We start from the raw sequence: 21,378 nt of genomic DNA on the forward strand, positions 1-21,378 counted from the left end.
TAATGCTTCCATCTATCTTTGATCATGGTGATTTAAGTCGTCATCTTCTTCTTCGTTACTATAGCTCTCTTTACTAAAACCTTCAGAGTCATCAAAATGCCTATCTTGTATGGAACGTCTCTCCTATCATGTTAGAATGCTTCTTTATATAGTTACGAAGAGTCATTGTGGCAATGCACAATTGATATGTAACATGAAACCAAAATAAGAAAATTGAAAGAACAAACAATGATTAACCCAAACAAAGCAACAGAACTTAGGATTAATTAGGTGGAGCAACGAAAAAAGAAAAGGTTTGGCTCTTCTAGTGTGTTTCTGAAGAAGGTGGGGATTTTCCTCACAGTTTCTTCGGCTGTTTACCATGTGGGCTAATCACTATAATTATTTTATCAACAATACTTGACTACTCAAAGATAAATAGAAACGCATACTCAAAATTTCTCAAAATTGTTCATTATTAATTTATAGAACTTAGTGTTTATAATCAAAACCGTTCATATTATAAATCATCCTATAAAGATCACCTTTGCAAAAAATCAATTAAAATTAAGATTGTTTAATCATCAAACTGTTTAAAAACAAATGAATGATATTTGTAAAGGCATTACGAACCATCTATGTAATTGCTATAATAGATTGACTCAACGACCTTAGTTTTAATTTATTTTTTCCAGAGATAATCTTTACAATGAGATTTATAGTATGAACAGTTCTTATTATAAGCACAAAGCTCTATAATTAAAATATTAAGAGTTTTGAGTATGAATTCCTATTCACCTTTGAATATCCAAGCATTGTTGTTATTTTACCGTCCTCATCTGTGATACACCGAATACCAGGCCAGAAATGCACAGAGGATACTTTGGGTAGTCCAGAGATGTGTAAGAATCCAAAAATGTAGACTCTCAAGTCTCACTTTTAAATGATGCCTTGAGTTATTACAGTTGATAGTGAGCTGCAACCCATTTGTTTATGTTAAATTTCAATTTTTCTTCAATAGTCAGACATATTAGTAATGTAGAAAATAGACGATGAAAATTGAAAGGAATAAATACTATTTTAATTAACTTGTCAATTTTATGGATAAATTGTCAGACTATCCAGTAGTCCAAACTACTGAACATGAACTTGCTGAATTCGTGGCCGATAGTGATGATGAATCTCCTTGACGATGAGTAAAAGCAATCATTGAGAGGGCTATGTTTTTATATAAATATGGTGTGACATTGATCATTTAAAAATAATTTTTTACATGACAATAATTTTGAACAATACTATGTTTAACCTTTTCGGTTGAAAATGATCTAATGTGAAATCCATGGTCATGTTAATGTTTGTGTTCCATATCTATGGAGGGGAGATTATGATACCCCGAATCTCACATCGGAATTGCGTGGGAAGATCTTGGGGAGTCGAGTGATGTTTAGTACCTGAGAACTCAACTTCAGCTAGCACTTTTTTGAACGAGTTCTTGCACGGTTTTACAAGCTCGTGGTTAAGGCCCAAAGAAAAAGTTGGTCGAAATTTTAGGCCCTCTCAAATCCATGCATCCAAAGGGCCCTAACAAAAGTATTGAGCCCTACTAAACGACTGACGTGGGCAAATGCAAGCAGTGCAAGTCAAACAGTCAAAGACAAGCCAGCGGCCAGCTAGCCGAAACCTCCTTCCGTCCCTTGCAGCTGAAGCTCCCTAAGTCCAACACTCCTCCGCTTCTACACTCCAAATCTGTCTCGCACGACATTAACATCCAACCCACCGTCCTCAAAACAAAAGTAAACAAAAACAACCACTCCAGTAAAACTAAAAGTCTCACACTTTGGTCTCTCTGTGCAGATCTCATCAATCGATCACCTGTAAGTAAATCCCTAACTCCGAATCTCTGTTTTCCTTTCCCCATCCCATTTTCTTCCACTTTCTCTCAAAACCCACCATTTTTTTCATGTATTCATAAGATCTTATCAGTTTTCCCACCTGGGTTTTCTCGAAAACTCATGAAAGAATCGAATCCGACCACCGAGCCCATCGGGCAAAACATCATCAAACTCATCAGCAATCTCTGTTTCTCATGTTTTTGTATTTTCGGTGCTTATAATTACTGTAATTGCCATCACCTACCAACCCCCAGATCCGTGGCTGGAGTCAGCTCCGGCCTTAACAAAACTCTTCACCGCTTCCGAGAACGCCACTTTCAAAAATGACGACTCTGTCCTCAAAACCGGCGAGGATTTACCTCTTTCCCCCGCCGTTCCTGCGGCTTCTTCGGGTTTTGCAATCACGGAGGCTGTGATTGCGAAAGCCGAAGCCGAGGTCTCCAGTTCGACCAATTCGACCGTGTCGGACGGGTTGAATTGTGAGGATTTGGAGAGAGTGAATTGCTCTGACCCACGGGCTTTGATTGCGGTAGAGAGATTTAATTTGAGGTTGTTTAAGAACATTGTCTTCTTGGAGTATCAGACGCCTGTTAATGGGTCGAAAGAGGATGAATGTGACGTGTTGTGGAAATTTAGGAACAAAAAGGAGAAGTCTTGGAGGAAGTATAGGGATTTTAGGAGGTTTAAGCTCGGATTCGGAGTGAATTGTACTTATAAGGTGGTGCACGCCAGAGGGTGGCATTCAGGTATTAATGCAAGGAGGGCGAGGATGATTAGTAGCAATGGCACCAGGGGTGGTGGGAATGCTAAAATCGCCCCACCAGTTCGTGATGAACAGATCAATGATACAATCCCTAGCTTGGGATCGGATAGGAATTTTAGGAGGGGGAGGTACTTGTACTATTCGCGTGGAGGGGATTATTGCAAGGGGATGAATCAGTTCCAATGGAGTTTCTTGTGTGGTTTAGGTGAGGCTATGTATTTGAACAGGACGTTTGTGATGGATTTGAGTGTCTGCTTGGCGGGGAGTTATACTGCGAGTAATAAAGATGAGGAGGAGAAAGATTTTCGGTATTACTTTGATTATGAACATCTGAAGGAAACTGCCTCAATTGTGGATGAGGTTGAATTTCTGCAGGATTGGAAGAAGTGGGATCGGAGCCATAAGAGGAAAGTGCCCGTTAAGAAGGTTGCGAGCCATAAGGTGACCCCAATGCAGCTCAAGAAAGAGAGGAGCACGATTATATGGAGGCAGTTTGATGGTCCGGAGCCAGAGAACTACTGGTACAGGGTATGCGAAGGACAGGCTGCTAAGTACGTTCAGAGGCCGTGGCATGCCCTGTGGAAATCAAAGAGATTGATGAATATTGTTACAGAGATAAGTGGGAAAATGGACTGGGATTTTGATGCTGTTCATGTTGTGCGAGGAGAGAAGGCACAGAATAAGGAGCTTTGGCCTCACCTCGATCATGATACATCCCCCGACATGCTTCTTGAGAAGGTTAAGACGATGGTGCAGCCTTGGAGGAATCTTTATATAGCCACCAATGAACCGTTCTACTAATTACTTTGATAAACTGAGGTCACAGTACAAGGTTCATTTGCTTGATGACTACAAAGAACTTTGGAGTAACACAAGTGAATGGTACAATGAGACTAGCATTTTAAACAACGGACGACCAGTTGACTTCGATGGATACATGAGGGTTGAAGTGGATACTGAGGTTCTTTACAGGGCAAAGACGCGTGTGGAAACATTCTATAATTTGACGGCAGATTGCAAGGACGGAATCAACACATGCTGACCCAGGTTGGAGAAACATATAGTTCCTTATTCCCTATTTTGATTCACTTTTCGAATGATACAGTTGAATTCGTGTGAGGCTTATTGCTGTTATTTGCTTGTTCTTTTATTGTATTGGATGTTGGCAATTCATATTGATCATCAAAGGCTATATATGTTGTATTATTGATCACATCAAAGCCTATATCAGTTTTATCTCTTACAAGTTGTAGTCAATTCCATTGAGCGAAATTTGAATTGAAAAGTTGAGTCAAAGGTCTAGATCGATGCAGCACATTTAGATTTACATTTCAACCTGCAGATAATTTGAAACTTTTTGCATCGGTTTAACTCCAAAATTCCTCATGTAGCCATATCGTTCCTTAAAGTCGCCTTTGGTGTTCTTAGTTTTACAGAATGCTTAAACAGTTTATAGGTTTTATGCATATGGGAATGAAGAATTATGTCTTAAGAGGCACATTTGTTATTTCATCTGGAAGGAAATACCATATCAATTGTATCAATTACATCCACAATCTCAAGACGCAAATTAAACTATAGAAAATCAAATGTAATTAAATTCAATCCTTGCTTTCATCTAAAACAAACCATTTGCATGGTTCTCCTCCACATTCCAGTTTTGGGTTGGAGCCACTTGATTATGCAAAGGTATGTATTCCTGCAGAAAAAAGAAAAAGAAAACATGAACTGCCTTCAAAGCAGAAATGATGTAAAGCTAAGAGCATCTCCAATGCTTGTCCTCAATGGTGTTTCCACGTTGAAGTAATTTCGGGAATGCTGTTGTAAGGGCAAAAAGTGCTTGCCAGATAACCAAAAGTGCTTATGGTTTCTAAAAGCAGTTTTTGATGCTGGACAAGGAAACACCAACTAGAAAGCACTTCAGATAGCAAATATTTTGTTGAACTTTTACTAGAAGCGTCTATGAGTAGAAGTACTTTCTAAAATGGGAATTTGACATGGAATAGTATGAAAGGTGAGAGTGATACCAGTACCTCCATCTTCTGTATCAGCTCTGTAGCAGTTTTTGCAGATATGACAATATTCCTAGAAGATAAATTGATAAACCCCTCTTCCACACCTTTGTCAAACAGACGAAGCAAGCAATCATAATACCCATCAATGTTCAAGAGACCCACCTGATTTTTGCAGACAAAAATATATGTTAATGTCAAGGCTACAAATTCATAAATGACATAAATTTGGTGGGTTATTATTGAAAAAGGTGAAATGTCCTTTTCCTAGTGCAAGGGCATGCTAATAAGGATTTGTCAAGGAAAGAGTAGGGCTCAATCACATTATATATGGGCCTAAAAATGGTTGCCAAGTTTTATTCATGGCCATCCTTATCACATATCCATGGCTATCAAGCTGAAAGCAAGATCTGACTTATAACCAAATAGAGCTAAATACTTGCTAGCTAATTTGAATGGATGGCAACTAAGAAGAGGAGTGCTAAGGTCAGCTGCGCATTGGCGCGCGAGCAATTTTTGACCTTACAACACATTTAGATCTCATAGTGAGGATAGTGAGGTTGATATGTATATATGATTATAAACTGTATATACATTTAATATGACAGATCGTAGCAAGATTCATTAAGAAATTAAAAGTTCTATTATCAATTTTTAAAGAATCTATTGTCTTATCACAAATGATGGATCTACAATCAAGATCACATAATTAGATCACGAATATGTGAACTTATTCAGCAACTGTCACCTAAGACCCAGTTCCCTCCATTGCATAGAATGTGCAATGATATTTTCCCTTCCAAATTAATAGGTTATTTCACGTGCACGCCATCGAACAAGAAGCTGAGGAGAGCTAGATGAATGTGTAGGGTGGAGTTCTTAGGACCTAGGATGGACCCTTTTTATAATCATTTCAAATGAAAAGCTTATATATACCAAGAAGTTTTTAGTTTTGATGAACTTTCACATGTAGCAGTAATTATCACAAGAACGAAAAACAATGATATGAAAAACATGTTTGACTAATAATACCACTATAGGTGTGATTGTACACGTCCAAGATTTACCTTAACACATTATATTCGATGAATAAATATGTCATGTGGTCTTCTTTTCCGCAAAAAGAAAAAACCAAGTGAATTCTATTTTCTTTTTTTTCTTTTTTTTAACAAATTTCATAAAAAAAATTCCACAAACATGTGAGAAATTATAGGATAATGATTATTCCCTTCCCCTTAGTAATATCGTTTGTTTTTTTAAAAAAAAAAAAGAAAAATTATAGATTAAATTTTGTAAACTAAATGACATGGAAATTGATAATTGGATTATTACTTAAAAGTTGATAATCGTGTTATTCTTATTGATGACGCATCATTTAGTTTGCAAAACTTGTCTACAAAGATTTTCCAGGGTGCCAGGAACACAATCCGGTACACTAAGCGTTATAATACAAGTGGTTGGAAACTTAAAAAAATAAAAAATAAAAAAAATAAAAAAAACTTCTAACCACTTATACTATGAAACTTAGTATAACGGGCTGTAATCGCGGCACATTGAAAGGTTTCTAGAAAGAGTGGAGTGGGGAGGAATCTTATTGTTTCTTACAATCATTTTGTTGTGGAAAATTTGTACGAATTATTTAAATTTTCCAAATAACTGAGTAAACAATATTATCATTAAGGATGCCTATAGTTTAGGGTTATGCATGCCTCCTCACCCTATAGTTCATGCAATCAAATTATATATGCTAAGTCCAATAATTCTAATTAGGTTATTAGCTAGCTAGTTAATTAGTTAATCCCAACAAAAATTGACAACTGAAAATAAAATTAACATGCAATTGTTGATACAATATGTATATATAGTAATATACTACTTACTGGTTTATGATGGATTCCAAGCTGAGACCATGTTATCATCTCAAGCAACTCTTCCATGGTTCCATACCCACCTATAGTAATTCGCAGTCAAGCCAGGCAAATATAGAATTAATTAACAATGAAAATGCATGATACATACATGCATGCAGCTTAATTAATTAACAATTAACTATCATCAGAAGTTTTTATACATACTCTGATATTTGTAACTTTAGTTAATTTGTTTTGCTGGTTAATTAATTCAAATTAATACTGTAATTAAGGAAGCATATGAAACATGTGTGTGTGTGTATATATATATACCAGGCAATGCAATGAAAGCATCAGCTCGACGTGCCATCTCAGCCTTTCTTTCATGCATATCCGATACAACCAATACTTCTCCTACTGAATTACCTGATATCTAAATAACATTCAATCACAACACAAAACAAATACTCATGAGTAAGCATTTATATGTGTGCAGAATACACAGAGAGAGAGAGAGAGAGAGAGAGTAGAGAACCTCAAGGGGAATTAGGACTGTTGGGATTACTCTAGCCAAAGCAAAAACAAGAATATTAATCACTTGATTAATTAACTAAAGATTCGAAAATCATATTAGCTAAGAATATATATCTTCAAAATCCAAAGTTTTCTATTTTTATAATATTCGTGCTCATTGATTAGTCTTATCTTACCCAAGAACATGACATCCGCCATCATAAACTGTTTGAGAAACCAACCCCATCAACCCTACACTTCCTCCTCCATACACCAAATCCATCTTCCTCTCCACCTGCAAAATTAATCGATTAACTAAGAACCCTTGCAATTAAAACCCTCAAATTCATCAAGCAAATTCAATAATTAAACAAAACAAATCAATTTATTAATTAACCAGTGTGTTTTATTTTATATATATATATAGGTTAGAAGTACCAACCAGTTCTTTCCCAAGTTGAAGAGCTGCATCACTGAATATCTTTCTGTGCCCTGAATTACTTCCACAAAATACACACATCCTTTTGAACTTACCCATCAATTGCATGTTTCTGCTGAATATGTCGCAGACCCTCTAATATTAAGATGTCTCCCTATATACACACACCCATATATATACTCGATTTAACAATTCTTTGTACTGTAGAACTTGCATGACACGTGAGAGGTGATGCTATATATGTATGTATGTATGCATGCATGCATGCATGTATGTATGTATGAGGTCCCACGTATATGAAAATAATGCAAGTATTTATCAATTTTCAGTCAAACAAGATTCTGCCTTTCTTTCAGTCACTTGTATTCTATATCTCATTTGTGTTTGGTGGGTGCACCAATAATATATATACCCTTCTCGATCTGCACCTTCATTAATTTTTAGATTTTGATCAAAGTCCTTTGACTTTGTACACATCAACATATTAGCATTAATCAATTTCCATGTCAAGTATTTTACATTTTTAATTAAACATTATATTAAATATTGTAATATAGACATCCTTTAAAGTAATTTTTTTTGTCCGAACATTTAAAACAATTAAATAAAATAAATTACCATATTTATGGGATATAAAATCCCATAATATTTGAACTTTAACGTTTATGGGATCAAACAACAAACTCCACCATTAGAAAAGAATTGTTTTTTTTATTGAACGTCATGATAAAAGATAAATGCTCCTATAAGAATGTACCCATGTACAATTATAGTAATTCACAAGAATGTATCCATAAACAATTTCAACATTAAAACCCATATGTAACAAAAACAAGAAAAACAATGTGCCCATATAAATTCTTAATGTAAAAAATAATTAAAGGATAGAAAAATGGAAGCAAACCATAAGACCAAATTACTTAAGGGTACATACTATATAAATCTTATAGGAAAAAGTTATACATATATGGGTACAAAAAAAATAAAAAGGTATAATGGTAGTATATAATAAAAGTTGGGTACATGGATTAAGGAACAAGAGAAGAGAATGTATCCAATGAAATTAAAATTGCATTCAGAGCAATATAAATGTTCATTTGTTACGATTTTGCAATATGATGGTCCTAGAGAAAAAATAAGTTTGAAATTTTTTTGGTGAAATTTAAATTTGAAGATACATATTCAATATAATAATGTTGAATTTGAATACAAGCATAAATTTGAGTGAGAAAATTTTGGGATTTTCAATTACAAACGTGATAATGTGGGAGAAATTATAAATTAAAATTTGTTGTAAAAAAAATAAAAAGATGACATGGAAGTATTTTATAGTAAAATGATGAGGTGTACAAAGTCAAGAAGTCAAGGGACTTTGATCAAAAACTGAAAACCAATAAAGTTTCATTCTATAAACATTGGTGACTAGGGATTGGATCCTAATTTTTCCTAGAATTTATGTAGAGGAGATTCATCGCTTACTTTGATTTGGAAAAATCTTATTTGATCAACTAATTAAGCTCTTTTATTGTATTCAAATGCCAAATATATTGGAAGAGGTTTCAATTTATAAATCTCACTCCTAATTGAAGAGGAGAGAGGGGGGGGGGGGTGGAGAACAAAAAAAACTAATGAAAAGTCCAAAAAAAACTTTAGTTTTAATGAAGAATGACAAATAAAGGTGTACTGAATAGTATAAAAAAAAAGTTAAAAATATGATTTTTCGTTAAAAATGAACAGTACCAGAAATGTTTTGTACCTTTCTCTGCCAATATCGCTTAAATAAATAATGAAAATAAAAACAAAATTACATTTTGATATGATATTGTCTTGTGGCAGACCTATCTAGTGGCTAAAAACGTATTGACTCAATCGTACTAATTAGTTTAAATGGTATACTTTAAAATATCCTTTAATTTTTCAACATATATATAGAGTATTGTTATTTACACGTTCATTTTTACTTCCCACACTCTTGTTAATTGTTGTCTAATTTTCTTCAATTCGTTCGATCGAATGGCCAAAAATTAAGAAAAATGCGTAAAAGATAAAAATGGATATGCGAATAGTACCCTCCTATATATACATACATAGCAAAATTTAGGGAAATTCTCGTAAGCATGCATGCACTTTTAGCACATTGACTGCCTAATCATAAGCAGTCGTATCAATATGTCATATTGCTGGTTACTCCTTTTGGTTTAATTATGACCACGCTTCAATCCTATTTGATAATCTTGATGATTAATATGGTGCTTAATCCCGTTGTATAATTTGCTATGCATGATTCTCAAAAGTTTTATATGTTGATATAGTCATTTTTCTTCAATTCAAGCTAATATATATAGCAAAAATGAAACTTTTGACGTAGATGTAGATAGCAAGTTATATCAACCGCGACGTCATAATTAGGGATGGGCACAAGTTGGGCCGGGCCCAATTTTAAAAGGATCAGACCAGACTCGAGTTTAAAAGAAACGAGACAGGCCTGGGTGGGTACAAGAAATTCTAATACGAGAATCGAACCTAACTCGGCTCGTTTGAAACAGGCCAGTTCGGGTTGAGTCCACGGGTCTTTTTTTTTTTTCTTTTTTTTTTTTTCTCTTTTCTTCTTTAGCTCTCTCAAATCTCGATCATTCCAGGAGATGTTGGACCACCACCTTCTCCACGAAGGGTCTTCAACAAAAAGGCCGTCCCTTCCGCTCTCGTCTTCAAGCATAGATACTTCGTGTCGCCAACAAGATCTCTGACGAATTTAATCATCGAAAATATGATGTCATCTCGCCGGAGACAAGAGAGAGTAGAGATGATGGAGGGCGAAAGAGGCGTCTCGTTCCCTGTCGTCTTCTCATATGATGAGACCGAAACCGATATCGGTGACCTCGTCGTTTACCCAAAGCTTGATTTCCCGCGGTTCCTGTTGGTTCTAAGCCACAAGATCAAAATCTTGCTGAGGCAGTTCACTGTTTTTCTATCCTCGTCGGAGACCAGCCAGTGAATCCCCATCACTGGCAAGGTCAACTTCAAGTGACACGATTTCCCCCGAGAAGAACTGATGCTTCCTCATGGAGCTCAAGCGGTCAAGGCAACGGAAGAATCACAATTACCAGGTCCGCCACCACTAAGACTTCCAAGAAGACGAGTGCTAATTTCTGAGATATGGACTCATTCGAGTTGGATTGGGTGCGTAAAAGAGCAGGAATGTGGAATGTGGATTGTGGATTGTGGGATTTAATCAATGGTGGAGATTAAATCTCCACATATTGGACGGTAGATACGGTCTGGCCGGGGCCCAATTTGGACCCGCCCCGCAAGTAACATAGAACGGTCCCACCCCACCCTATTTTAGATTTATAAAAATTAGACCCGCTCTGTACCCACCTTGACCCGCTTCTACATGCCCCTACCCGTGGATCCAAGACCCGTTTGCCCACCTCTAGTCATAATAGCAGGTTATTCAATCCATATATAAGTTTTTTTCATGAATCTATAAGAACCGCATATAGCTCCCTGTGCTTGGAACACTTGCCAACTTTTTACTTTGAATATCTTATGCTAAATGATAAATATTGGTGCACCCTTGGGCCTTGACCATCCATGATTTAATTATGATAGGCATGATACTAAAATGGGGTTTGTAGACATCAAAATTTCGGTGAAATGAATGTTGACCAATAATTAAAATTTCAACACTCACGTATCACATAAATTTTACATGTAGCGTGTGCCTCAACGAAAAATCGAAATAAATTGGAAAAGTCATCAAATATGACACGTGTCAATACCTGGCAGAAATGATTTATTTCATCTGATTATTTAAATCCAAAAATCAAGTTTTGGAATTCTATAAATAGGAGGCCAAAGGCATTCATTTTGGGGGGGAAGAAGGAAGGAGAAGAAGGGAGGAAGGAAGAAAGAAAGAAGCCTTGAAACTCTAAAGCTCTCAAGCAAATCCCGAAGGATCAAGAAAGCGCTCTTCGTTCTTCGTCAAATCAACCTTCAAGATCAAGCCCCAACGGCCCTTGAAGAACTTCCACCAACTCAAGATCAAGCCCCGACGGCCCTTGAGGAAAGTGTTCATCGTTCATCATCCATCAACCTTCAAGATCAAGCCCCAACGGCCCTTGAAGAACTTCCACCAACTCAAGATCAAGCCCCGACGGCCCTTGAGGAAAGTGTTCATCGTTCATCATCCATCAACCTTCAAGATCAAGCCCCAACGGCCCTTGAAGAACTTCCACCAACGCAAGATCAAGCCCTGACGGCCCCTTGAAGAAAGTGTTCATCGTTCATCATCCGTTCATCCTAAGTTCAAGCCCCAACGGCCCTTTGGATCAACAACCTCAACAAATCCACACATCCAATCGTTCTTCAAGATTAAGCCCAAAAGCCCTTGAAGATCCGCTCATCCATCAACCTTCAAGATCAAGCCTCAACGGCCCTTGAAGAACTCCCACTAACTCAAGATCAAGCCCCGACGGCCCCTTGAAGAAAGTGTTCATCATTCATCATCCGTTCATCCTGAGATCAAGCCCCAACGGCCCTTTGGATCAACAACCTCAACAAACTCATACACCCATTCTTCAAGATCAAGCCCAACGCCCCTTGAAGATCCATTCATCAACTGTGCATCCTTAGATCAAGCCCTGACGGCCCTTTGGATCAACAACTCATCCACAAACCCACATCGTACGAAGATAGAATCAGAGGATCAAATTACAAAGAGATTGTAACCCCAAAATCATTAATACAAAATATATATTTTGTACACGTATTCTTGTCTCTTGTTTCAGGAATTTCTCGTGTTCACAAATTTGGCACGCCCGGTGGGATATCTCTACCTCTCATCTCTATCCTCAAATCATCAAAAAACGCAAATGGCATCAAGAAAGGATCAAGCTGTTCCTGCAATCAAAGCAAAGAACAAGAACATCATCGCCGCAACTGGTGATATTTCGGGCATCATAACCCGAAGTAAGGCAAGAGATCTTTTTGCCGCGGCTTCCGCCCCTGCATTAACTCTGTCAAAGGAACAAGAGCACCTGAGGTACGAGCCTGTGATCACCCTAGCCTCGCTAAGGGCATCAAGGGGGGAAAGCCCGAGGAAATACTCAGAGTCCCTACTCTCCGACGCTGATTCGAGCGGCAGTACAACCATGCAAGTCATGACCACTGGAGCAACTTCAATCGAGGAGCAGCTAGCTCAGATGAATGAAGCAATCGCAAAGCTCACACGAACTGTGGAAGAGAAGGACTTGCAGATTGCCGCACTTGTCAACCAACTAGATGCGCTGCCCGACGTGAAAGTGGACCCAATTGTTGGCCTATTAAAGAAAGAAGACGACGAAGAAGAGGAGCCTCCAGCAAAGAAAGTCGAAGAGAAGCTGAAACTAGACCAAGCAACGGCGTCCATGGGATCTCTCTCTATCCAGCAACTACAGGAGATGATTGCAAACACTATCAAGACACAGTACGAAGGAAGCTCGCATGACTCCGTACTGTACTCAAAGCCTTACTCCAAGAAGATTGATGCTTTGAAGATGCCAAGGGGTTATCAGCCCCCAAAATTCATGCAGTTCGATGGAAAAGGCAACCCGAAGCAACATGTCGCCCATTTCATTGAAACTTGCAACAATGCTGGGACAGAGGGAGACTACCTCGTCAAACAGTTCGTGCGTTCGCTGAAAAGTAACGCTTTTGACTGGTACACTGACCTCGAACCTGAGTCTATCAACAGTTGGGACCAGCTAGAAAGGGAATTCCTCAACCGTTTCTACAGCACTCGTCGTACTGTAAGCATGCTAGAGCTGACCAGCACGAAGCAGTGGAAAGATGAACTTGTCGTTGACTACATAAATAGATGGCGTTCTTTAAGTCTGGATTGCAAAGATCGGCTTTCTGAAACCTCTGCCATTGAGATGTGCGTTCAAGGCATGCAGTGGGGACTACACTACATCCTTCAAGGCATCAAACCACGAACATTCGAGGAGCTAGCCACCCGCGCCCATGATATGGAGTTAAGCATCACCCGTCATGGGAAGAAAGAACAGATCGCCGACTACAAGAATGACAAAGTTTTGGGGCCAAAGGTGGATAAGGCTACGTGGAAACCTACCAAGGAAGCAATGGCGGTCAACACAACTCCAGTCAAAATCCCTACACGAAGCAAGGCGATTCAAACCGAAGCTTTTCGTGATCAAGAGATACGTAGACGCACTTTGAAGGAGCTTGAGGAGAAGACTTATCCATTCCTCGACTCTGACGTGGTTGCCATGTTGAAAGACTTGCTTGACAAAAAGGTGATCGACCTCCCTGAGTGCAAACGGCCAGAAGATATGAACCGTACTGACAATCCAAGGTACTGTAAATTCCACCGCTTCATTAGTCATCCGACGGAAAAGTGCTTTGTGCTAAAAGATCTCATCATGAAGTTGGCTCAGAAAGGGATCATCGAGCTAGATCTTAATGATGTGGTGAAGTCAAACTATACCACCGTCACTTCTGGCTCTTTGAACTCAAAATCTTCACCTCAACCGCTGGGGGCATGCTCCAAAACCATGCCAGTCAAGTCAAGTGAAGTTGAAGAATGGACTTATGTCACTCCAAAGAAAATGCACAAGAAACATAGGTCTCCTCCACAAGTTCGCCAATCGGAAAGGGGGCAAAGCAGCTACTGTCAACCTTCAAAGCTACATGAAAGTATTGAGGATGATGAAGTTATGACACAAAGATCGTCCGTTGCCATCACAATGCGCGATTTCTTCCCCAAAGACTTCTTCAATCACTCAGTCAAGACTCCTTGCTATGAAGATTGCAAGGAATGCCCCTCTAAGATCGTTTGACAAATTCAAAAAAAAAAAAAAAAAGCTCCTCGTTCGCACGAGCCTAAAAGGTGACAACCAAGCTCCTCGTTCGCACGAGCCTAAAAGGCGACAACCAAAGCTCCTCGTCCGCACGAGCATAAAAGGCGACAACAAACGCTCCTTGCCTGCACGAGCTAAAAATGCAAACGGCACCAAGACGCTCCTGGCCCGCAAGAGCATAAACTGTGTACGGCAAAATTATCATCAAAACCATCACCCATTTGAACTACGTTATGACTTGATCTCTTCTTTGGAAGAGTACGTAGGCAACTTGAAACTTCAAAACTTCAAGTACAGTCACATCAAAATAAATAAATATATGTTTCATTAAAGAAAGTCAATTTTATTACAAAAGAAAAGAAAAAAAAAATACATATGTTACTATGTATTAAAAAAAAATATATATATATATATATATATATATATTCTCTATTGAAAAAAAAAAAAAAAAAAAAAAAAAAAAAAGTACATACGTTGTTATGTGTTAAAAAAAATAAAAAAAAATAAAAAAATAAAAAAATAAAAAAAAAAAAAACGAAAAATATATATATATATAATATATATATTTCTATATTATATATGTTGAAGTGTCCACTTAAAAGCCGCATGGAGCAAAACAATCTTGGCCAGATTCCACTAGCCCAAATCCGGGCCCAGGCACACCCTCTCTCTCTCTCTCGCACACACTTCACTTTTGGTTCCATTTCTTCACACCAGCGTGAACAACCACCACTGCAGCAGTTCTCTTCTTAGCAGCTGGGCTTACTACTGCCAAGGAAAGAGCATGGAAGAGTTGAGGCAGTCCCTTTTGTACACAACCGTGGAGCTTGAGCAAACAAGAGCAGCAGAAGACAGCCCCAAGGCCTCCAAGACGCTGCAGTGGCTCTAGCACCACCTGCTCAGGCGTCAGCAGCAGCGCCGGCTCCTTGTTCTTTCTCCACCCAGACCCACAAAGAATGCTTGGGAAATCTCCCTCTTCCCTGCTCAGCCGATGGCAGCAGTGTTGATGCAGCACCAACCGTTGACCGAAGTCTCAACCACAATCACAGTCCCCGCCGCGCTCTCGCTCGCCGTCGCCCGCGTCTCGTGCGCCCTACCAGCTCCGATCGAAGCGCGCCGCAGCTAATGGATCCGACAGCAAGGGTGATGCCAACCCGCCATCTGCGAGTCGTCCGCGTGGCATACGCACGTTTTCCGATCTGAATCGGCCGGCAAAGAGCGGGTCCGATAGTGACTCCGATGAAACCCAGAAGTTAAAATTTGAAAAGAATGGGAAGCATGGCAGGTGCAAAGCTTGCTTTGATGAAACGGGCAATGGGGTTTGTGGTACAGAACCTTGGTCCATCTGATCGGCTGTCTGTAATTGCCTTCTCCTCTACAGCCCGCCGGTTTTTTTTCCCCTTCGTCGGACGACCTCTCCAGGAGGCTTGCGGAGCTCAGAGACTCCGCGGCGGCGGCTCTGGCGGAGGCGAAGAACTTGGAGAAGCTATGTCTGGGGAGGTGTAAGATGATTACGGATATGGGTGTTGGGTGTATTGCAGTTGGTTGCAAAAAGCTGAGATTGAGTCATTTGAAATGGTGCCTCCGTGTTACCAACCTGGGGGTCGGATTGCTTGCTGTTAAGTGTAAAGATCTTCGAAGTTTGGATCTTTCGTACTTGCCAATCACAGATAAATGCTTGCCGTCGATCTTCGAGTTACAATATCTTGAAGATTTGGTTCTAGAAGGATGCTTCGGCATCGACGATGACAGCCTTTCTACCTTCAAACATGGGTGTAAGTCGCTTAAGAAACTTGAGATATCTAGCTGTCAGGACATTAGTCATGTTGGGTTGTCCGTCCTAGCGAGCTGTAGTGAAGGATGTTTAGAGCAACTCGTATTGTCATATGGCTCTCCTGTGACTCTTGCTCTTGCTGATAGTTTGGAAAAGCTTCCAACGTTGCAGTCAATCAAATTAGACGGTTGCCTGGTTACCTGTGCTGGACTAAAATCCATTGGAAACTGGTGTGTTTCGCTAAGGGGCGACAGATGGGAACTCACTACTACCTGTGCTCAGTGGCTGTGCTCCTTGCCTGTGCTCAATGGTGATGGTGGAACTCCTTCCTGTGTCTCCTCACGCCTTGCACTACCTCGAGTTCGTTATTCTGGCCACCTTGATCAAAATCAACGAAGAGCTTCATTGACCGCCGTCAAACGACTAGCCGGTCTTCAAACTCGACGCCTTACACTCTGCCTCAAGCTTTGGCTGTTTCTGCACCTCCGCCATGGCTGCTGCCTTTGAATGTGATCAACAAAATCAAAGTTTGTCAACTCACACCCAAAGATCTCATCCGTCTGCTTGCCTCTGCTGCTGCCTTTGAATGTGATTGACAAAAACGAAGTTTGTCAACACACACCCAAAGATCTCATCCGTCTTCTTGCCTCTGCTTCTGTACTTCCACCATGGCTGCTGCCTTTGAATGTGATTGACAAAATCAAAGTTTGTCAACTCACACCCAAAGATCTCCTCCGTCTTCTCTCGGACTCGCCTGGGTTTTCACCCACGAACTCAGTCTTGCAGATGGCCATATAAAGAAAAAAAAAAATGATGATGCGGGGAAGCATCTTTCAAAATAATAATTAAAAAAAAAAAAAAAAAAAAAAAAAAAAAAAAAAAAGTGGTAATGATGATGCTGGGAAGCATCTTTCAAAAGAATGATAAAAAAAAAATAGCAATGATGATGCTTCTGGAACCATGTGAAAAAAAAATATATATATATATATATATTAAAAAGAAAGAAAAAAAAAAAACGATGGTGGTGCTTCTGGCACCATCTGAAATATATATATAAATGAATGGTGGATCAGCGCCACCGAAAGCAAAGAAAAGAATAAAAATTGATGATGGACGGTGGTGTATATGTTTTATCTGTATTTAGCATAATACACTAAATAAAACAAAGCATGTTCATTGATTTTCGAGAAATTACAAATGTGTACAAAAAAAAAAAAAAAAAAAAAAAAAAAAAAAAAAAAAGTTGAAGCTTTCACAAAGGATGTGTACGTGAAGCCCCACTACGTGGCAACACTCTCGGAGCAGAAGACATTGGAGCAAGAGGCATCGGAGATAGAGCATTCGAGGCCTCAATACTTGGCGGAACGCTGGATGACCCAGGAAAGAGGTGCCTCTGGAAGAAAGCTGCAAACCGTTGACGATCATCAAGCTCCTCAAGCTTCCTCTTCATGCCCGACGAATAGTTATTTGCAAGCACATGCAAACTTCTATTCTCGTACTTAAGCTGTTTAATCTCCTGCTTAAGATCTTCCACCTCTGCCATCAATGATTCCACCTGACGGGACCGAGCAAGCAGGCGTTGGCCCATGTTGGACACAGAGCCCGCACACTGAACACTAAGAGCGAGGGACTCTTGAACGGCCAACTCATCGGACCGTCCTGACAGCAGCCTACTATCTTTTGGAGTAAGGAGGTTCCTAGCTACTGTTGTAGCTGTTGTGGCGTCCTGCATCACGGAGTCTTCACCTGTAAGAGGACCGTTAGAAGATAAGAAAGAAGGGCACCATACATTACCTTGAAGCGGCGCAACCGGATCACTGCTGAGACTCAATTCTAAGCTAAGGTTCGATTGGTTAGCCATTTTTCAAAGGTGTTAAAAGAGATGGGCGGATGAAGCTAAAACTCAAAAGGCCGGAGATGATTTTCAGGAATGAGCAACCTTCGAAGTGTGCATGTTAGAGGCGATCAATACCTCTATAAAAACGAAGAGACGCTTGCTCAGAAATCGAAAGGCCACTTGTTCAAAAGTGAAGAGACATCGCTCTGCAAATCTCAAAAGCTGGATTTTCCGGCGTAAGTTAGGCGACGCTTTCTCGGCTTTCCAGAAAACGCGTTCAACTTTGTCAAAAGATTTCCGACAAAGTTGAAAACACGTGGAGGCTGGCGACGTTTTCGCGGCTTTTCAGAGCACGGGTGCCACTTTGTCAAAAGATCACGTGGAGGTCATCATCGCAGCTACACGTCTTTAGCTGACAAGCGCAAAGTTCGGCGACGCTTTCTCTGCTTTTCAGAAAACGCGCGCCATTTTGTCAAAAGAGACGCTCGTGCAGAAATCGAAGAGGCGTCGTTCAGAAATCGAAGAGGCGTTGTTCAGAAATCAAAGAGGCGTATTCAAAGATCGAAGAGTCATCACTATTTCAAAAAGCCGGATTTGCGGGATCAAAACGTTTGTCGACAAGGGTAAAAGAACAGTACCACCACTTGTTATTGGGAAATCCCTATATATGTCGACCTTCATCTTTTATGGCAAGGCAAACCTGCAAACAAGAAAAAAAGCCCAACTCTTCCTCACCTCCGAGAGTACACTCCCAGCAAAACATCTCAAAATACTCAATTTTTTTCTCTTCCCCAAAGATGATACCAGATGCCTGGAGTACAGATGACCCAGGAGGAAACGGTAGATGGAAGCATGTGCTGATTCATTCACCGCTTCTTCAAAAGCAAAAGTATCTCATATCATCAAGGGCGAAAGCAAAGGTATCTCATATCATGCTTTTTCCCTGTCCTTTTCTTTGTCCTTGCTCTTACATGCAGGAAAAGGGGAAATAGAGTTATCAGTCTGAACCTGAAATCAAACTTCCGACCTGGAACTGATTGCCTGGAACCTTTGCCTGGTTGCTTACCTCGCATTGCTCTCGAGTACTCATCGTCGCTGAGAAGTAATGTTTTGAAGCACCATTTAAATGCAAAGGTTGCATTCAACTCCTGCATCAGAGGACGAATACGACACGAGAAGATGCCAAACCTGCATAAGGAAATACCACTTCTGCAAAGGGAGCAAGTAAGACAAGTGAAAATGATACATCAAAGCATGTGGAGACAAGCACAACAAATATATGTGCTGATTCATTCGCTGCTTCTTCAAAAGCAAAGGTATCTTATATCATGCTTTCTCCATGTCCTTTCCTTTGTCCTTGTTATTACTCGCATGGCAAAGTGAAAAGAGCAATCAGACGGCACTTGGAGTCAGTTTTCCGATCTACCCTCTTCAATACGAATTGGGGAAAGATTGAACAAAGAAACAGGTCATCACTTCCACCTCGTGCTTGCCTGCCATGTGTCTGAATCCTGCTACCCAATTCAAGAGTAGCACAAAGGAAAATCAACGGTAGGGGGAGATCAAAAGAATCCTCCAGCCCAGTTCAAGATCAAGCCTCGATGGCCCTTGAAGAAATCACAAGTCCGATTCAAAATCAAGTGTTCACCACCTTTGAATCAAATTCAACTCCAGATCAAAGGAGTAAGTTCAGACCTTCGGAGGAGACCAAAAGAATCCTCCAGCCCAGTTCAAGATTAAGCCTGCGGAAAATCAACGATTGGAGGAAACCAGAAAATCTTCCAGTCAAGCTCAAGATCAAGCCTCGATGGCCCTTGAAGAAATTTCCAGCCCAATTCAAGATCAAGCCTCGACGGCCCTTGGGTTGACATCTACATTAAGGGACTTCAAAACGCATCTTCTACACGTGACAAGCACATGTTTACGACGCGCCTTGAAGTGGGGGCATTTGTAGACATCAAAATTTCGGTGAAATGAATGTTGACCAATAATTAAAATTTCAACACTCACGTATCACATAAATTTTACATGTAGCGTGTGCCTCAACGAAAAATCGAAATAAATTGGAAAAGTCATCAAATATGACACGTGTCAATACCTGGCAGAAATGATTTATTTCATCTGATTATTTAAATCCAAAAATCAAGTTTTGGAATTCTATAAATAGGAGGCCAAAGGCATTCATTTTGGGGGGGAAGAAGGAAGGAGAAGAAGGGAGGAAGGAAGAAAGAAAGAAGCCTTGAAACTCTAAAGCTCTCAAGCAAATCCCGAAGGATCAAGAAAGCGCTCTTCGTTCTTCGTCAAATCAACCTTCAAGATCAAGCCCCAACGGCCCTTGAAGAACTTCCACCAACTCAAGATCAAGCCCCGACGGCCCTTGAGGAAAGTGTTCATCGTTCATCATCCATCAACCTTCAAGATCAAGCCCCAACGGCCCTTGAAGAACTTCCACCAACTCAAGATCAAGCCCCGACGGCCCTTGAGGAAAGTGTTCATCGTTCATCATCCATCAACCTTCAAGATCAAGCCCCAACGGCCCTTGAAGAACTTCCACCAACGCAAGATCAAGCCCTGACGGCCCCTTGAAGAAAGTGTTCATCGTTCATCATCCGTTCATCCTAAGTTCAAGCCCCAACGGCCCTTTGGATCAACAACCTCAACAAATCCACACATCCAATCGTTCTTCAAGATTAAGCCCAAAAGCCCTTGAAGATCCGCTCATCCATCAACCTTCAAGATCAAGCCTCAACGGCCCTTGAAGAACTCCCACTAACTCAAGATCAAGCCCCGACGGCCCCTTGAAGAAAGTGTTCATCATTCATCATCCGTTCATCCTGAGATCAAGCCCCAACGGCCCTTTGGATCAACAACCTCAACAAACTCATACACCCATTCTTCAAGATCAAGCCCAACGCCCCTTGAAGATCCATTCATCAACTGTGCATCCTTAGATCAAGCCCTGACGGCCCTTTGGATCAACAACTCATCCACAAACCCACATCGTACGAAGATAGAATCAGAGGATCAAATTACAAAGAGATTGTAACCCCAAAATCATTAATACAAAATATATATTTTGTACACGTATTCTTGTCTCTTGTTTCAGGAATTTCTCGTGTTCACAGGGTTCAAGCGTGCATTATTTATGATGATTATGTACAAGAGCCCACAACGGATTTAATTAAAATAGAAATCTCTCATGCTTTAATATGGTGCTTCACTAATCATGTTTAGTTGCCTTTGGACTTGGGCAAGTTACCTATAAAGAAATGAAAAACAAAGAACAAAGGCAGGAACAAGAGGCACCAAAAGAATTCACTTTTCTTTGTTAGGGTTGTGGAAGTTGAGAGTTCATCCTTAAACCAATTTAACAATGAAATCGCCATACTCTTTATAAACACGGTTTTTAAATTTCGTGTGGAATAGTTCTTCATATCTTCACAAGTCCGCTGAAGGATT

At 39.9% G+C, this 21,378-nt stretch overlaps 2 protein-coding genes and 1 pseudogene across 3 annotated transcripts; 2 read left to right on the forward strand and 1 right to left on the reverse strand.

Moving 5' to 3' along the window:
- Positions 1-1,826: 1,826 nt before the first annotated feature.
- LOC103964540 lies at positions 1,827-3,936 on the forward strand (annotated as a pseudogene).
- On the reverse strand, positions 3,710-7,576 carry LOC103964527 (cytokinin riboside 5'-monophosphate phosphoribohydrolase LOG8-like). 2 transcript variants are annotated; one of them, XM_009377473.3, is made up of 7 exons: positions 7,452-7,576; positions 7,207-7,304; positions 7,032-7,062; positions 6,830-6,929; positions 6,527-6,597; positions 4,668-4,811; positions 3,710-4,333 (listed from the first exon to the last, which is right to left on the reverse strand). In XM_009377473.3, the coding sequence occupies exons 1-7, from the start codon at positions 7,554-7,556 to the stop codon at positions 4,253-4,255; spliced, it is 630 nt and encodes a 209-aa protein (XP_009375748.1). In that variant the 5' UTR covers positions 7,557-7,576; the 3' UTR covers positions 3,710-4,252. The 2 variants fall into 2 exon arrangements, with proteins under 2 accessions (XP_009375748.1, XP_048424829.1); XM_048568872.1 differs by having other exon boundaries at positions 4,662-4,811.
- An 8,251-nt stretch (positions 7,577-15,827) lies between these two features.
- Positions 15,828-21,100, forward strand: LOC125470409 (F-box/LRR-repeat protein 3-like). Its single transcript, XM_048569377.1, has 2 exons — positions 15,828-16,442; positions 21,026-21,100. The coding sequence occupies exons 1-2, from the start codon at positions 15,828-15,830 to the stop codon at positions 21,098-21,100; spliced, it is 690 nt and encodes a 229-aa protein (XP_048425334.1).
- The last annotated feature ends 278 nt before the right edge of the window (positions 21,101-21,378 follow it).

The sequence above is a fragment of a genome, unplaced genomic scaffold, assembly GCF_019419815.1.
Source record: "Pyrus x bretschneideri cultivar Hongxiangsu unplaced genomic scaffold, Pyrus_bretschneideri_v1 Contig5, whole genome shotgun sequence".
Lineage (NCBI taxonomy): Eukaryota > Viridiplantae > Streptophyta > Magnoliopsida > Rosales > Rosaceae > Pyrus > Pyrus x bretschneideri.